The sequence below is a fragment of the Phyllostomus hastatus genome, unplaced genomic scaffold (assembly GCF_019186645.2).
Source record: "Phyllostomus hastatus isolate PE091 unplaced genomic scaffold, TTU_PhHast_1.1 phas_contig_948, whole genome shotgun sequence".
Classification (NCBI taxonomy): Eukaryota; Metazoa; Chordata; class Mammalia; order Chiroptera; family Phyllostomidae; genus Phyllostomus; species Phyllostomus hastatus.
In genome coordinates, this window is record NW_025333993.1 from 1,663,870 (window position 1) to 1,681,592 (window position 17,723).

At 59.8% G+C, this 17,723-nt stretch overlaps 1 protein-coding gene across 9 annotated transcripts in view; it reads right to left on the reverse strand.

Annotated features, from left to right (window-relative positions):
* The window catches only part of TRPM2 (transient receptor potential cation channel subfamily M member 2), a 51,745-nt gene that overhangs the window by 26,773 nt on the left and 7,249 nt on the right, over nt 1–17,723 (reverse strand). For 8 of the 9 annotated variants that reach the window (XM_045852518.1, XM_045852517.1, XM_045852515.1 and 5 more), the window contains exons 4-10: nt 14,961–15,129; nt 13,395–13,575; nt 12,687–12,853; nt 11,532–11,712; nt 10,204–10,265; nt 8,953–9,153; nt 3,061–3,163 (exon numbers count right to left, since the gene is read on the reverse strand). In XM_045852518.1, the coding sequence (XP_045708474.1) occupies nt 3,061–3,163; nt 8,953–9,153; nt 10,204–10,265; nt 11,532–11,712; nt 12,687–12,853; nt 13,395–13,575; nt 14,961–15,129 (1,064 nt within the window). The remainder of the gene's footprint in view (nt 1–3,060; nt 3,164–8,952; nt 9,154–10,203; nt 10,266–11,531; nt 11,713–12,686; nt 12,854–13,394; nt 13,576–14,960; nt 15,130–17,723) is intronic. The other variant, XM_045852523.1, reaches the window with a different exon arrangement.

A 17,723-nucleotide genomic window follows, 5' to 3' on the forward strand; every position in this document is an offset into this window, starting at 1 on the left:
TGCCCCCAGCCCAGCTCCCCTGCCCAGCCCCACTGCCTGGTCAAGCCCTAAGTTTAAAGAACACACAGTCTCCGTCTCCAAAAGGCGGGCACTTCCACACGAACAGTCAGAATTCCCATTCCTTTCCCGTCTGCATTGCAGAGCCACCCACCCCGCCCCGTCGGGACAAATAGTTTGCCCAGCTTGTTTACGTTTGCTCTCCCCGGCTTAACATTTTACAACACAGGGAGCTGTTTGGGGAAGGGAAAAAAAAAGAAGCCAGAGAACTCTGACCCTCACCTCGCCCCCCACACAAGGCTGCCTGAGGGGGGTCACAGACTGAGGCACGAGAGCTGAGCCCGCAGAGCTGCCACAAGGGCCAGAGGAAATGTTTGCAAAGAACGTGAGCCATAAAGCAACAAACTGGCACGTTAAAACGCATTGAAGTTTAGGCCTCCTGCTCTTCACAAACGCCTGGACAAAAATGTAAAAGCAGACCATGAGCGAGGGGGAAGATAACCCAGCACCTGGATCTGACGAAGGATTGGTACCAGAATACATCAAAGCTCTTACAGTGCAAAAATAAAAAGACAACCACGGAAATACGGACAAATGATCGGAAAGACAGCCCGCCGAGATGACATCCAAATGGCCATGGAGCCCAGGAGAAGGCGCTCACATCACTCACTAGTCATCGGGGCCGCCACACTGAGACGCCACCTCCCACCCACCAGGAGGGCTGCCGCCTGAGACTGACGATCCCACAGCGCGGGGAGGCTGCACAGAGGTGCAGCAGAGCACTCTTTCTGCAAAATGGTTTGGCAGTTTCTTAAAAACATGCATGCACCCTAAAGAATTAGTCATTCTGCTCCTAGAGGTGGACCCAAGAGGAATGAAAACAAATGCCGTGTTTTTCCAGGTATGATGTGCACCCATGGTTTTGTGTACATTATACACAGGATTATCGCATCCGTTATCATACCCGTGGTATGTGATCATTATACCCACGTACAATGCACATCCTTACTTTTCCCTCAAAAATTTGGGCAAAGAAATAGTGCATGTTATACACACGGCAAAATACAGTAGCTGTGTCCACAACAGCCCCACACTGGAGGCCACCGCACTGTCCATCAACGGGGGAATGGACGACAGACTACCATGCATGACAGAGTTCCACGCGGCAGCACAGAGGAACCACGTTCTGACACCCGTGACAACACGGGAGCACCTCAAAACCACAGCACTGAGCGGGAGCAGTGAGACACGGAGGAACATGGACGCCTGGCTCCGTCTCTGTGAAGTTCGGGAACTCCATGAAGAACGGAGCTCTGAACTGCGGTGGCAGAGAGAGGATCCCCCAGGGCGTGGTGGAGGGGGGTTTGGTGGCAAAGGGGCAGGAGGGAGCTGTCTGGGCTGAGGTGGGGACGTGGGGGTCCACACCTGTTAGAGCCCATGGAGCAATAAACTCAGAATTTGGGGTTACCGCATATAAACTGTATGTCAATGAAATCGATTTTTAAAAAGGGCTGTTGTTGAAAAACCCAAATGCATTTCTATAGCCACGTGTATTTTCACGCACACCTGACCCCAGAAGCCCACCCCCTTCCCTGAAGCAACTAGTTACAACCACTTACACTGTGTTCGCTTCCAGAAATAAGCTCTGTCTCTTTCTGTGCCCCCGTGGCTCTCCCGATCTCTCCTCTTCCCACCCCGCACACACGGAGGTACTCCCCACGCCGTCCTACATCACACAGAGCTACGCCAGGACCGTCTTGCTAAACCCCTCCCTGAGGTCAACGGAATTCTCCAGTGCACACGTCTTAAAGGCACAGCTGCATGGCTCTGTGCCTTTACTGCCGTCTACACCCGTGTATCCCCCACCGAGACCCAGACATCACAGCCCCGGGGCTTGCTTACGCCCCTGCCACACAGCACCTGCCCAGAAGGACCCACCCCCATGGCATCAGCTTTGCTGCCTCTGAACATCGTCACAGCAGACTGAGGACAGAGGGCCTCCTCAGCCTTGAGGTCCATCTTGGGGTTCTTCCTCTCCCAGCGCTGTGCACTGATGGTCAGACTCAGGGTCCCCCACGGGCCCTTTGTCACAGCCTTGGAGGCCACGGTTGCCTTGGATTTCCCCAGACACGAGCTGCCTGGTGACCCTCTTGTTGGTCCTTTGTCCACTTCAGAGAAAAGACAGACCTCCTGCTGCCCGTCCGTGACGGGGGCACCCTGAGACCCTGCTCCACCCGACAGTCACGCGGTGAGTCACGGCTCCTCGTCCCTGCCCCCCGCCCACACGTTCACCTACTGCCGCCCGGAGAGAGCGGCTCAGACTCTGCTGGACCAGCCCTTCCCGGCTCCTCTCTCTTCCGGCAAGAATCTTCCTAGACAAAGGCCTTTGCACGGAAGCCTCTAGTCTAAGCTTTAATCATCTCATGCGTTGGGCAAGGGTTTACGGGCCATCTTCAGCCCTTCTGTCAATGAGAGGGGCATGGAGCAGGAGCACAGAAGTGAAGGTCACGTTTGCCATCCCATCATATAAGCGCCCCGCTCTGCGTCAGGGTCCGCCTGGGGGCCGCGTCCCCAGCATAGCCAGGGGGCGGCCAGTGCAAAGAACAGGGAAGTGCTGGCCTCCCCCGCAGCGGAGAAGAGGAAAGAGGAAGCGTGGGCTCAGGAAGAGCGGCCGGAGGGCAGAGGCCAGACCCAGGAGGCAGCGCAGGGCTCCACGGTTCACAGGGACCCCCCGGGTTGGTGCTCTACCGCGGGGGCGGCTGGGAGGTAGGCGTGGGGCCGAGGATGCGGAGTCAGGAGGGAGTTCTAAGGTCCTTCCTTTTTACCCTGAAGCTCTGTGAGGGACTATGCTGATCAGGAAGGGGTGCAGTGCTGGGGACCACACTCCGGTTTCAGGTAAAGAGACAAGGTGACAGGGACGCCTGTATCCCAGCATGGGCAGTGGGCGCCCCTGCCCGCCAGCCACCCTCGACCACTGCATCTGACTGACTAGAACTCGGGGTGCCCCCCGCCAGCACCCTTGTTCTGGCTTCTCCCCTGGTCCCCACATTGCCTGACCCTCACCTTTCAGCAGGGCCTGCAGGATGGCCACATCCACGTCCTGCTGGCCGTCCTTGCCCTCCCGGAAGATGGTCAGCAGCTGCCGCCTCCGGACAATGTCTTGGATCTGCAACAAGCATTCCCCAAGTGGGCCCAGGGACGAGCGGCCTCCGACCTCCTCCAAGGGCACCTGGGGAGGCGAGGCCCTGGACACAGAGCCGGAGCCCTGGGCACAAGTCCTGCCCGCCCGTGTGGCCAGGGCCATGCCTCGGCTCCCACACCCTGGACAGTGAAGGTGGAGATGCCAAAGGACCAAGTACGCGATGTTTGTCGGCGGTCTGTGGTTAGAAAACGCAGCCCCAGTGTGGGGCCTGTCCACCCCGCCTGTGAGGGGTGTCTGCTGAACGCCCAGCGTTGCTTAATGTGACTTATCCCCCTGGTCCTCCTGCCCAGGCCCTGTCATTCCCCACCCTACCTGCCTGCCCACCTATCTACCTATCCATCCACCTACCCATCCATCCAATCATCCATTCACCTACCTATCCATGAATCCACCTATCTGCCCAGCCTACTTATCTACCAACTTACCTGCCCTACTACCTAGCAACCTACCTACCTTTCTACAAAGATATCCCATATATATATATATACACACACACCTACCAACTCCATCCATCCACCCACCTATGTACCTATCATCTATCACCCATCTGCCTATCTATTACATTGTTTCCTGCCTGCTACCAGTTGCTGCTCCCCATAACCCCTTCACCCTGAGGCCAGGGTACAAGTCCCACGGGTCCCCCATGGTTCCCGAAGCTTCAGACACCTCCCCTAGGCCCCCAGACTGGCCACACGCAGCCTCCCCTGCCTTCCCCCTCCGCCCCCAGCCTGTTGCTCTGGCTCCCATACGGGCCACTCCCCACCCCGAACACCCCACCTCCACCCCTCAGACCCCACCGTTCCCCCTCCCCCAGGGTGCAGCTTTCTCTTCAATTCCAACACAACCCCTGGTCTCCCAGCCCCACCCATCCTCCCGCCAAAGTGTCTCCTGAACTTAACCCAGCCTTTGGCTCCCAGGGCAGACACCATTCTTGGAGTGCACACGAGCGGATGAAAACTCAGCCCTTTGCATAAACGTCCTTGTCCTGTCCTCTGAGTGTCAGTGTCACTGTCCCTGCTGGGCAGACAAAAGAGCTGCACCGAGAGAGGGCGAGTGTGTCCCCAGCACACAGCTATTTGGTGCTGGCTGAGAGCCCCGCAAGAGACCCCCGTGGCTGGTGTCCACGTGCACCAGTCACAGCATCTGAGGGAAAAGGCCACCCGCTCCCTGCACCCACTGCCCCAGCAGCGCAGGCCCAAGCTCTGGGGTTTGCTGCACGAATCACCAGAGTAACAAGAAGGGGCCGCCCCCTTGGCACGGCCGAGATGGCTCTGCATCAGCCCCATCTTCAGGGGCTCGACTCAGCAATGGACAGGGGACTAGAACAGGTGCCTTGCAACAACAGTGGGTTAGATCCCATTCAAGAGTCACCTGAATAGGACTTCTGGCCAAGATGGAGGCATAGGTAGACACACGGTGCCTCCCTGCACAACCAAGATAGGGACAACAATTTAGAAACAGAATAACAACCAGAACTGACAGAAAATTGAAGTGTATGGAAGTCGGACAACCAAGGAGTTAAAATAGACACGTTCATCCCAACCGGTAGGAGGGGCAGAGTCGGGCAGCTGGGCGGAGAGGGGTCGCGTAAGGCATCCCGGATGTGCAACACCGCAGCGGGTCGACCCTGGGCGCACAGGCGGCAGCTGACAGACCCCAGCCGAGGGGTGGCAACTGGCAGACCCAGCGAGGGGGCGGTTGTGAAGGTTGTGAAGCGAGGCACCGAGCACAACCCATGGTCCCAGTGCTGGGAAATAGAGCCTCAGGGCACTGATTGAAAACATGTGTGGGGGTTGAGGCCCAGGAAGAGACTCCCAGCCTCACAGAAAAGATCACTGGAGAGACCCACAGCGTCCTAGAACGTGCACAAGCCCACCCACACGGGAATTAGCACCAGAAAGGCCCAGTTTGCTTAGGGGAAGTGGCATAAGAAACTGAGGTCCAACAAAGAGCAGAGCAAGCGCCATTGTTCCCTCTTGGACCCTGCCCCCACAAACAGCGTCACAACCCAGAGACTGCATTGACGTGCACTGGTGAACACCTAAGGCTCCGCCCCTATGTAACAGGCGTGCCCAGACCCCCCCCCTCCCGGCAAAAAAGATGGTTCAAACAGAAGAACAAATGAAAGTGCCAGAACCAATACTTTCAAGTGACCGAGAGACAGCCAGCCTATCAGATGCACAGTTCAAAACACTGGTGATTAGGATGCTCACAGAATTGGTTGATTTTGGTTGCAAATTAGATGAAAAAGTGAAGGCTACAGTAAGTGAAATGAAGAAAAATGCACAGGGAACCAATAGTGATGGAATGAAAGCTGGACCTCACATCAATGGAGTGGACCAGAAGGAAGAAAAAAGCATACAACCAGAAAAGAATGAAGAAATAAGAATTCAAAAAAAAATGAGGAGAGGTTTAGGAACTTCCAGGACATCTTTAAACGTTCCAACATCTGAATCCTAAGGGTGCCAGAAGGGGAAGAGGAAGAGCAACAAGTGGAAAACTTACTTAAACAAATAATAAAGGAGAACTTCCCCAATCTGGCAAAGGAAATAGACTTCCAGGAAGTCCAGAAAGTTCAGAAAGTCCCAAAGAAGTTGGACCCAAGGAGGAACACACCAAGGCACATCATGATTACATTAGCCAAGGTAAAAATGAAGGAGAGAACCCTAGAAGCAGCAAGAGATAAGGAGACAGTAACCTACAAAGGAGTTCCCATCAGACTGTCAGCTGATTTCTCAAAAGGGACCTTGCAGGCAAGAAGGGGCTGGAAAGAAGATTTCCAAGTCATGAAAGGCAAGGATCTACATCCAAGATTGCTCTATCCAGCAAAGCTTTCATTTAGAATGGAAGGGCAGATAAAGTGCTTTTCAGATAAGGTCAAGTTGAAGGAGTTCATCATCATCAAGCCCTTATTATATGAAATGTTCAAGGGACTTATCTAAGAAAAAGAAGATAAAAGGCATGTACAGTAAAATGACAGCAAACTCATGATTATTAACAACCACACCTAAAACAAAAACAAAAACAAACTAAGCAAACAACTAGAACAGGAACAGAATCACAGAAATGGAGATCACATGGAGGGTTAGCAACAGGGCAGTGGGAGGAAGAGAGAGGGGGTAAAAGGTACAGAGAATAAGTAGCATAGATGGTAGGTAGAAAATAGACAGGGGGAGGGCAAGAATAGGATGGGAAATGTAGAAGTTAAAGAACTTATGACACATGGGCATGAACTAAAGGGGGGGAAGATGTGGATGGGAGAGGGTGTACAGGGTGGAGGGGAATGAAGGGGGTAATGGGACAACTGTAATAGCATAATCAATAAAATATATTTTAAAAAAGAGTCCCCTGAATAACTTAGAAACTAACCCAGGAAAGGCCCCAGGGCCCACCGGCCATTCCCGATGGCTCTGTGAGGACTGGACTGACTTCGTGTCTTCACACACTGACCTGACCACGCAGCAGAATGGTCTCGAGGAACGAGGTCACCCAAGACCACAAGCAGCACCGACAAGAACAGGCCCCCGAGCCACCACGAACACCCAAGGGAGGGCCCCGCCCCCACCCCCAGTGCGCTCCTGCCGTCGCCCCTCCAGCCCCCACCAGGACCCCGCCCCTCGGCCTCCCCCCAGCACAGCAGCAGGGCTCCCAAGGGGAGTGTCTGTCCCACACTCTGTCGCCTGCGACACGTCCCTGTGGTCTCTGGCTGGTGAGCGTGGACTGCCCACGTGGCCTGAAATTAGACATCGCTGAGGCTGAGCCACTCGGCTGACTCGCCCCGGAAAGGACGTGCCGGGCACTGACCACTGAATTTCCAGGAGGCGTCACAGCCGGGGCCACCGTTCCCAGAGCTGGAGAAAGGTATGGCCCCTGACGACTCTGCAGCCCCGACTCGTTGCTGGGGAAACGAGGACGGGAGAGGCGCTGAGTGACCCCTGAGAATCGTGCCGGGAAACAGGGGTCAGGCGAGCCCGGGATGTGGCTGAGACAGCAGCCAGAATGACCAGAGAAATGGGGTACACAGGGCTTTCCCCTGAGCAGCTGACCCAGCCCCACTCCCTCACACTGTCGGAGCACGGGGTCATGGCTGTGGGCTCACTGGGGCCCCCTGAAATCTGGACTGGGGAGACAGCTGCCTCTGAGGTCCATGCCCACTAACCAGGGGCTTCCGGATGAGCCAGACAGCCTCTAGGACCTGCAGGAGTCCTTCCACTCCGGTGAACGCCCTGCCTGGGGCGGGGTCTACAAGGGGTCCTCGCAGCTTCTCTGCTCGCCTGCAACAATGTATCTCACCACACAGGGCTAAAAAATTCCTTTAATGCATTTGAGAGCAAAATTACTGAGCTGCAGGGCCACTGTGGTCCCTAATCATAACAGCCATGAGTTGCCTGGGCCAGGAGAAGGGGTGGGGCCGGGAGACCAGGTGAAGGGTCCCAACCTGAGATCTTGGGGGTAGGGTGCCCCTGGGTGGGGGGCATGGGCAGCCTCTCTGTCACCTGGTCCACATGGTGATGTTCCAGAGAGTCTTTGAACTCTGGAGGGCTAGTTAACGTCATGCTTTAAGAGGAAAAGAAAAAGACAACAAACACAGAGTCTAAACACAGTCCGCTGTCTTGGTTTGGGCCCCGGGGCAGAGAAAGGACGTTCGTGGGTCAGCAGGAATCCGAAGAGTCCGAGTTTCAGCAACAGCGACAGACCAGAGTCACCCCTCGGTTCCGACAAAGGCCCCGAGGCTGCCAGGTGCAACGGCGGGAGGGGCTGGGGGAGGGGTGGGGAGACCTGTGTCTATGCAACTGCTCTACGGATCTAACGTGACCCCCAAACAGAAAGCGAGGGAGAGAGAGAAAGAGCAGGCCCTGGAAATCAAGCCAAAGGAAAGGGAAAAGGAGCCTGAGCCACCAGCAGAGGGCGGGCAGCGCAGGGCTGGGCATCCTCTGTCCTCCCTCGGCGCCTCGGGGGCCTGTCCACTGCAGGTCACAGCTCAAAACCCCTCTGTTTTCTCTCAGTACGTCCCTCCCGACCCTCGAAGTCCCCCAACTGCCCTGGAGACCAGGGGATGCCCCGGACTGCTCACCAGACCTGAAGATCCCCAGGAGAGGCCCATGCCCACTGACTCCTCCAAGGGGCGTGGAGGTGCCTCCTGGGCCACCTGGTGGCGGTGGGCGCCACAGTGACTCCACCTCACTACACTCTGCCTGCCTCCCTGCCTGGCCCCCTGGAACGCCCCTGTGAATCTACCCCGAGACCCCGAGCTCCCCAGGTGAGGAGGCTGGGTGGGACCCTGCCAACCGCTGCTGCCACCAGGCAGCAGCAGCACCCTGGCTGCCCCAGTCTCAGCTCCGCCCCTCTGTCCTTCCCCCCCCCCACCCCCCCCCCACCCCCCCCCCACCCCCCTGCCCCAGCACCGGCCTCCAGGCCTCCAGTCCAGCAGCTCCTCCCCCCACAACAGCTGTGCTCTCGAACCTGCAGCGTCCCAGCCCAGGCCTGATGCTGTTCTCCAGGTGACGGGTTCGGGACACGCCCCTCCTGGCCTGGCAGCCTGCTGCCTCCTGAAGGGGGCCCACCTGCCCCGGGCCCTCCCTCCACCTCCGGGGCTCGCAGGCCCCGTCTTTTCCAGGTCACTGCTGTGCCCACCCCGCCTCCAACCCCCAGGACCTCTGTTTCTGGGTCCCGCGTGTCCTGGTCCTGTTTCCCGGGCCAGCGGCACCTGGGAGTCGGCCACACCTGGTGCCCACCGCGCCTGCCCGCCTCACCTTCTTGGTCCACTCCACGATCCTGCACTCGGTGAAGGTCTCGAACAGCTCCTGGAAGAACACGGCCAGCTTCTGCTGAATCAGGGAGATGGTGATCTCGGAGATGGGCAGGCTGGCCACCTGGGCGATGACGTCGGCCACGCGGCCCGAGCCCTCCACCACCACGCAGGGGGTGCCGTGGGTGATGGCGTTGTAGATGGTCTGCAAGGCAGGGGGGGTAGGCGGGGGGGTGGGGTGGGCGGGGGGGTGGCAAGTCAGGACCTGACCCTCACCCCCCCTTGCATGCAGGTGCCAAGATAGAGAAATCTCTGAGGGCGCTTTAACCTCAGGGCAAACGGAATTCACCAAAAACACTGATGGGGCGGCAGCACCGGCAGGCAGAGGGGAGAGGCGGCCACTCCCAATACTCTGTGGGGTACGCGCGCCTGACACCCCACCTCCTCCAGGCCTATCGCTCAACAGCACCGGCGAGAGAGAGCACGAGAGCGTCTCCAGAAAGAGAGGGCGCGGCCTGGCCAGGGTCACCCCCTCCTTAAGGCCCAGGGGAGACCAGGATGACAAGGGGAGACCTCCAGGGACCCAGGGTGGCCCTCAACTTCAGGACGGGGCCCCTGACCCCAGCCTGGGCCCCGTGCACGGGCGAATGTGAGGGGGAGTCCAAGTACGGAGGCAGTGGGGCGCAGGCGCACCCCGTCTCCCCAGGAAAGCCCAGGGTCTCCCTCCTCCTCCTCCTGGGAGCATGAAACACAAGTGACATTTTCTGTGCTCCTGCCCCAAACTGACGGGCTGTGATGTCACCTGTGTTCCTACATCAGAGGTGCCACAAACGAGGGGAACCCCACACTGTGGAGGGGGCTCTGAATAAGGGCAGCGTGTTCAGACCACTGAGGAACCTGCCTTACATTCAGCAGCTGGTCCCACGGGCCTGAGCGTGGGCACGGAGTTCCAGAGACCTCCCACGGCCGCCCCGGGGCCCTGGGAGGAGGGGCCATCAGCTCCATCCCTGTGCAGTCCCCTCTGGAGCCCGGCTTACTGGTCGACTGCCCAGGGCCGGTGCTCTCTCCCCCTCACCAGGAGACGGCCCTGCCACACGGGGCACCGCCCTTCCCCCACCGCACGGGGGGCAGGCTCCTTGCCTGCTCTTGCCAACGCCCCAATGGAACGCTGATAACAGCAGCTCGGGCCGGTGGTCCCACCCGCAGCAGGACCCCATCCCCCGGGCCCCCCCCCACCCAGCTGGCCAGTACTTACGTGCAGCGTGCCGGGTCCTCCCTCCAGCACCACGCACACGATAGGGATCTTGATGGCCACGCCTAGGACAAAGCACAGAGCCCCGGTGAGGGATGCGGGGGGCCCAGAAGCCCCACCTGGGACGCTCCCCTCCCCCCTGCGGGCCCCAGCCTCATCGCGAAGAAGCGTCAGCTGGGAGACACGTCACGGGGGGCTGAGCAGCTTCTAAAGGCTGACGCTCTGGAGTCACACGCCGACTGCTTGTTCTACGTGAGTGAGCAAATTCCAGACCCCGCAATGGCTCCTCTCCTCACACCTGCCAGCCCTGCACCCTTTCTGGGTGGGAGGAGAAGGCGAGGGCTGGACGGCGGAGCAACACCCAGGGCCCCCCAGCCACTGCCCAGCAGACTGCAACGACTCCCTGCTTTTCCCACAGCCCGTCCACGGCGTCCCGAGTCTGGGCACGCCATGGGATGCCCCAAGGGGGTGGGCATTACACGCCGTGCAGCCCGGGAGAGCAGTGTCAGAACCACAGGGACCAGTCCTCACCCTCCGTCCACACACTCAGCCCCACGGTGAGAACCTACCATCCAGCCTGCAGCCAGGGGTCTCAGGAAGACCTCAGAAATATCTTTGCCCGGGCAGCAAACTTTCCCTCCAAGTGCCAGTCAGTCTCACTGACACCACACACTCACATATCCCGGACAGTCCCAGCACGGGTCCCTCAGTCAAAGCGGGGAGCTCCGAGTGTGGTCCCCAGCCAGCAGGTCAGGGCCACCTGGGAACTTCGGGGTGCGAGCTCCCGCCCACCCAGACCTGCCAGACCCGAGCCAGAGACCAGGCGGCGATGGACGAGCCTCCCAGGGGACTCGTGTGCAGCAAAGCTTGAACAGCTCTGCTCTCGAGGTGCCTCGTGAGCCCAGGTACAGAGCTAGACCCCCGGGAGCTCAGGTCCCACCCACACCCCTCCCCACAGCCTGTGCGAAACCCCACTGTCTGGCCCCCACTGTCCCAGGATCCGTCCCACCCATGATGGAGAAGGCACACACGTTCTTGTTTCCGGCCTGACACTGGGCGCGAGAGAGGCCGCGCAGGGCGGTCTCGGGCCTGACAGTGAGCGGAAACGCCAGGGCCAGCCCTCACTCTCCTTCCCCGGCCACCGGGGCACGGAAACATGACCCCCCTGAACAGGTGTTGGGAAACCGGATGTGTTCTAACTGTGCCCCAAGTGCCCCCGCTCACCCTGCGTACCGCACGGCCCAGTCCCAGCCAGCTGTGTCCCCGTCACCGCGACCAGCCTGCTCCCCGCCCCACCCCGGGCACCCTTGGACATGTGCTCCCTCGCCCACCTCCTCTCTCCTTCGTCTGCTCCGAAATGAACTTCTCCAGCTTGGACCTCAGCGAGATCTCCACCCCGTAGCGGCCGTGGGTGCCATCGTCCACAAGGATGAAGTGGGAGTGGTTGCTGTCCAGGCAGGTCAGGTGCCCCTGGCCCTCCTCGTCCATGATGTACTCGGCAGGGAAGCCGCCCTGGGGGTGGTGGCCAGGGGAGAGGCGGGCATGTGGCTGAGAGGTTCTGTATGTGGTGAACGCTACAAACGGGGGCCTGACAGGCTGGTGGCGACCCCCAGGGACAGCAGGTCCGAATCCCTGGGACCTGTGCATGCGAACTTATTAGGAGAAAGACTTCGCAATTGTGACTAAGTTAAGGGTCTCAACGTGGGCAGAGGACCCTAGACCACCCTGCAAGACTGCAGGTGGGTCCCAAATGCCCCCACCATAAGTGTACTTGTAAGACAGAGGCAGAGGGAGATTCAATGGTGAAAGGCGGGCGGCCACGTGACCGCAGAGGCAGAGACTGCAGGGATGCGGCCCCAAGCCAAGGAGAGCAGGCGGCTGCCAGGAGAGGGAAGAGGCAGGAATGGCTTCTCCCTGCAGCCTTTGGAGGGAGCGAGGCCCTTCCACCATCCTGATTTTGGCCGAGTGACGCTGACCTGAGCTCTGGCCCCCAGAACTGCGGGACAGGACACTTCTGTTGCTTTAGGCCTCCACGTCTGTGGTCATTAACCACAGCGGCCCCAGGACGCGGAGCCGGCAGGGTTCGTGCTGGAGCAGCGCACACTCACCCCTGCTGTCCGCAGGCAACGGCGGGTCCCGTCCACCCAGCTGCTCCTGCCCGTGTGGCCCCGGCCTCGCTACTCCCTCCCGCAAGACCAGTTCCCGCCCGAGCGGCTGTTATGGTTGCCAGTAGTGGCGAGTTAGGGACTTTTATATAAACTCATCCTACAGGGTCTTAAGACAGGAAACCAGGGTCCAGCCAAGTGAGCCACTTGTCCCGGGTCACCAGGGGGACTCGAGCCCCAGTCTCCTTTGTCCCTGTCCAGCCATTCCCTCCGTTGTGCATTTATGCTGGTGTCCAGATGACAGTCTACCCACTGCAGCACCTGTGAGGTCCCAGCAGCACCTCCCCGAGCTGCCCACCCGGGACAGGCCTCGCGGCTCACCGTCGGGTGGATGAGGCCCTCGCGGTTGTGCACGGTGCCCCACGTGGCAATCCCGATGGTGACGACCTCTCCCTCGTTGTAGCTGCTGCTCAGGCTGAAGTCACGCACGGCCTCGCCCACCTGCTTCATCACGCCCGTGTGGGACCCCCCCGTGATGATCCAGGCTCCTGGGGGAAGGAGCAGAGGGCGGGCAGGCCGTGGGTCCCAGCGTGCACCCTGCCACGCACATGCCTGACACCCAGGGCCCCGCGTGCTTCTGGCCCTCAGACCCCGCACCTGCAGGGCTGTCAAACCCACCTTCAGGCACAGGTCTGAAAGGACTAGTGAACATAGAAACCCTGACCTACACGGCCTCCTCCGGCCTCCTCTCCCCACCGGCAGCGGCGGCTCAAGGCTCCCAGGCCTCCTGCCCACGCCCAGCAGGGCCTCGCCGTCGGGGAGCTAAGTGGAGCCACGTGTGTCCCACTGAGCAAGCCCGGGGCGGCGGCGGCTGTGGAGGACAGGGCTGCTGGCAGACAAGGCCGGGTGCATCCGACCGGGCACTCCTCCGCTCTGCCAGGCATGGCCTTAGCGACTCCTGAGGGCCCGCCAGGCCCAAAGCCCCGACTCTGCCTCGCAGGGACCTCTCGCCTGGTGCTGTCTCCTCAGCCCGTCCACTGTCTCCGGGACCTACCTGCAGTCTGGGCCCAGTGTCCTGGGCCTGCCTACCTGTGGTCTGCGCCACCTTGACCAGGCCTCTGCGGAAGACGCTCTTCAGCCGGGGCTTCATGTTGAAGTCCTTGGCCCCGCCCGTGACCGAGATGAGGAGGTTGGGGACGTCCAGGCCCCAGTGCTGGGTCATGAGCTGGTAGGTCACACTGGAGGGAGTGTCTTGGGAGAGGCGGACGTACTGCAGGGAAGTTGGAAGACAGCAGAGGGGACCCCAGGTCAGTGGGCACCCACCCGAGTGCTCAGAAACCCCACATCCGGCCCTGGCCGGCAGGGGAGCCCTCAGGCCCTGGGTCTGGGTCCAGCAAGTCCAAGCAGCCTTGCCCAGGCAGGGTGCGCAAAGAGAGACAGGGGGAGGCGAGGGCGGGAAGAGAGGCCGGTGGGAACGACGGGGCGTCGTGCAGCCAGCCCACCGCCCTCGCGCCCCCGAGGACGGCTTGAAGCCGCAGCACCCCCCCCCCCACCACTACTCCTCTCTGTCCGGCAGCTCCTCAGCCTGAGGCCTCTCGTCCCAGTTCCAGCTTCACCGCAGGAGCCATGCCTGCCGCCAACCCCCCTGGCGTGGCACCGGAGCGCCTTTCCTTCTCCTCGCCCAGTGCCACCTCCCCCACGGCCAGCGCCCGTGTCCTGGGTCCCCACGCCCTGGCTGTCATGTGAAGTCAGCTGTCCTCAGACCCTCCCCTCGGGGTCCGCTCTCGCTCTGAGCCCCCGTGTTGCAGAAGACCCCCGTCCCTATCTTCCTGGGGAACTCCTCCTGTCCAGTGGGAGACCAGCCAGCCTGGAGCGCAGCTCAAAGGGACCGGGGCTTGGAAAGCGCCCGAAACATGATGGTGCCGACGCAGGGTGACTCTGGGGCTGGAGACCCCAGGGTCCTCCTCGTTCCACCTCCACAGCCACGCGGGCAGAATCTCAGCAACTCAGAGATGTTGAGGGCAGAAGCTTCACCCAGCTGGTACAAGGTTCAGGGTTCAATCAGAAACCCATCACAGGACTAAGGGGTCCCACCAGGCCCCACGGGACAGTGGTGTCTGGGGCTGTGACACCGGAAGGCTAGTTAAAACGCAGGTGAGTGGGCCCCTGATTCCACAGATCGGGTGGGCCTGGGGACTTGCTTATTGATGCTGCTGACCGAGGGACCAGCCTGAGACTTGAAGCTCTGCTGGACCCCATCCACCCTGATCGGCTGCCTCCTACCTCTGCTACCAGCACCCTCCCGGCCGCCCTGGAGTTGCTCCCCACCTCTTCACAGCCAGCCCTCCTGACCTGTGCCCCCCAAGGCCTGACAGAATGCCCGGGGCCTCCAGGGCAGAATTTACTCCCACCACTGCCTGGCTGCAGCCCCGACCTGCTCTGCGGGAGCCCAGGACGCTGAGAGCACCGTGTGTCTCCTGGCAGCTGGGCGGAGCCCCACCCGCCCCATCCCTTATGTTGGGAGAGTTCTGCGCCCCCGGGCTTTCAGCCAGCCCCCACCCCCACCCCCGCCCCCACCCCAGAAGTCTGGCCACTGGGGGTCACCACGGGCGGGCTCTGGTCCACAGTCAGGGCAACGGGGTGATGGAAACCAACCTTTCCCACCTTCTGGCTCAGGCCTGTGAAGACAATGTCACCAAAGGCGTCTGTCGGCATCTCCTGGACGTGCTTTTTCGGGTCCCACTCATTGCTCTGGAAGGCGTGGGGCTTGATGGCCTCCTCCAAGTGCTGCTCGCGCGTGTAGCCGCACTCACACACCACCTTCCTGCAAAGGCCGTGAGGTCACCATGGGTACCAAGGTGCCCCCACCTCCTCCTGCCCCCCACTCCCCACTGAGGGTGTGGGAGGAGGCCCAGTGGCGAGTCGGGGACTCCCACCCTCACCCAGCAGTAAGGAGACAGCTGCAGTGTCTGTGATGGCCACATGGGGGCAGTAAGGAGGCACCCCGGCCTCACCCAGCCAATCACACCTTGTTTAACTAAAAATCTACACATGTTTTAGATTCCTACCTTCTGAGAGTTAACAAATGACCTACAAGTCTAGATACAGATGAGACAAAAAAACAACAAAAAGAAAGAAAGTCTAAAGCCTCAGCCAGATGCTACAGGGGAGAGACTACTGGACTGACCAGGAGAAAGAAAACAGGTTTCTTGCCACTTGCTAAGTGTGTGATCTCAGGTGCTTTGAATTCCAGTTTCTCAATCATTAAATGGAAGAAAGAAGACACCCCTGCCCCCACCCCTGCAGAATTTGCGAAGGTCAGATGAGTACGTAGATGGGTAGTAACTGATAAAGGTATTTTATTAATGCAAATTACTAACCACACAGAGGACCAAGGACAAGAGACCCACCCCGTGCCCCGAACCCAAGTGCTCCTGGTCCCCTCAGACGGTCCCTTCCCTGCTCATGAAGCAGGCCCCTGGCCACCCGTGTTTCTGACCCTCCCCTACGACCCCTCCGGAAGACATGGGGCACCTTAGGGAATGGCCCACGTGGCCCCGCTTTATGGCCCGAGGCAGGGCAGAGGTGCAGGGCGAGGCCCCGAGCTCTCCCGTGCTGGCCCACGGCTGCCCCAGATTCTCGGGTTTCTAACGGTCCGTCCACCTGTGACAACCCTGGGGCCTCCTCTCCTTCCGCTCCAAACTGCCGCCTTCTGATGCGATCAGAACTTCAATCCGCAGCGACGCCAAGCCGGCCTGACCCAGTGCAGGAAACGGCTTGGAAACCGCCGACCCAGAAACCGGTCGGGGACCGCTCCCGGCGCTTGGCCTACATGGGCCTCCCCGGGACGGCTCCGCCGGCCCCCTGCAGGGGGCGGCACCTCCTCCCCACCCCCCGGGCTCCTCCCTGCAGCCGGACGGAGCTGCTGCCCACCGTCTCCCACCTGCACACACTCACGCACTCACGCACTCTCGCGCTCTCAGGTAACCCCTGAGCGAGCGGGACATTCCACCTGTTCGCTCGCTGTAGCAACTGCTTGCATTAAACCTCGTGCCAACAAAGGTGCTTCTGGAAGTTTTCAGAACCAAACGCACACTGAGCACCATTTCTGCAAGGCGGACAGAAGCACTAAAGGAGGAAGGAGCCCCATTTCTGCCTCAGATGCAAGCTGTCTCCCCTCCCCTACCCCTCCCCACCCCAGCCCTCACTGGCCACTGTCAACGTTTCTCCGCTGGTTCTGAGTTCAGAAGAAGGAAAGGGCTGGGGCTCAGTCAATGGCACCCCTGAACCCTACAAACCAGAAACCAGATTACAGTCTTCAAATTGTCTTGAAACCAGTGATTCCTATGTGCGAAGCTTGCGAATCACAAGTTCTCTCCAAGGCTATTTTTAGAAACCTATTTTAAAATAACTAAGACCGGAGAGCTCCACGTGCAGCATTCAGTACGCTTGGGAAGGCACGCCGTAAACCTGACACTCTGATCACGCACCAAGGTCGTCCGAGGTCACCCGCCGCAGAGCTGTCAGCGGGAGCACGGGGCAAGTTTCTCTAACTTTCGGTCTGCCCTAGGGCCACCGTGAGAAATGCGGGCTGTTGTCTGAAAAGGAGCTAAGACAGGGTGTCACTTGCCCCCCCCCAACCCCCACAGGGCACTTTTAGTGACGACACTCCTGGGCATATCACCGCACCCCAGAAACGGCAGTGACCATTCACGTCCGATCCCGGGTCACAGTCATCGTCCATCTTCGCCACACGGGACGCCCCGCCTCCCGTATTATCCAGCTCGTGTGAGCTGGCTGCCGACGATTCGTCCAGCACGGGAAGCGAAAAGTGGTTCTGCCTCAGTCAGAGGGCAGAACTCAGGAAAGAGAACTAACTATGCAAAGGGCGTCGGGAGGAACACGTTACTCCCCGGGGAGTGGTCAAGGAGGGCTCCACGGCGGAGGTGGCATCTGCACCAGGCCTTGAAGGCTATGTGGGAGCGCTCCAGGTGACAGGAAGTAAGAAGGAGCATGGCCCGTTTGCTGCACGGCACAGACTGCGATGTGGCCAGAAGGGAAACACAGCCTAGAACCCACGCTCTGTTGGTCCCCAAGGAGTCCCCACGGGGAGGGGTTTCTGGGTCGCACGGCAGCTCCTGTCTTCAGTTTCTGAGGGCCCCCACGCTGTTCCCCACCGCGGCTGCACCATCTCTCCTTCCCGCCAGCAGTGCGCGGGGGTTTCGCTTTCTCCATGCTCTCACCAGCACCTACTTCTTGTCTTAGTGACAATAGCCTAACAGGTGTGAGTGTTGATTTGCATTTCCCTGATGACTAGTGATGCTGAGCCTCTCTTCACATGTCTGTTGGGCACAAATATGTCTTTGGAAAAGTGTCTGTTCAGATCCTCTGCCCCTTTTTAAATAGGATTGTTTGCTG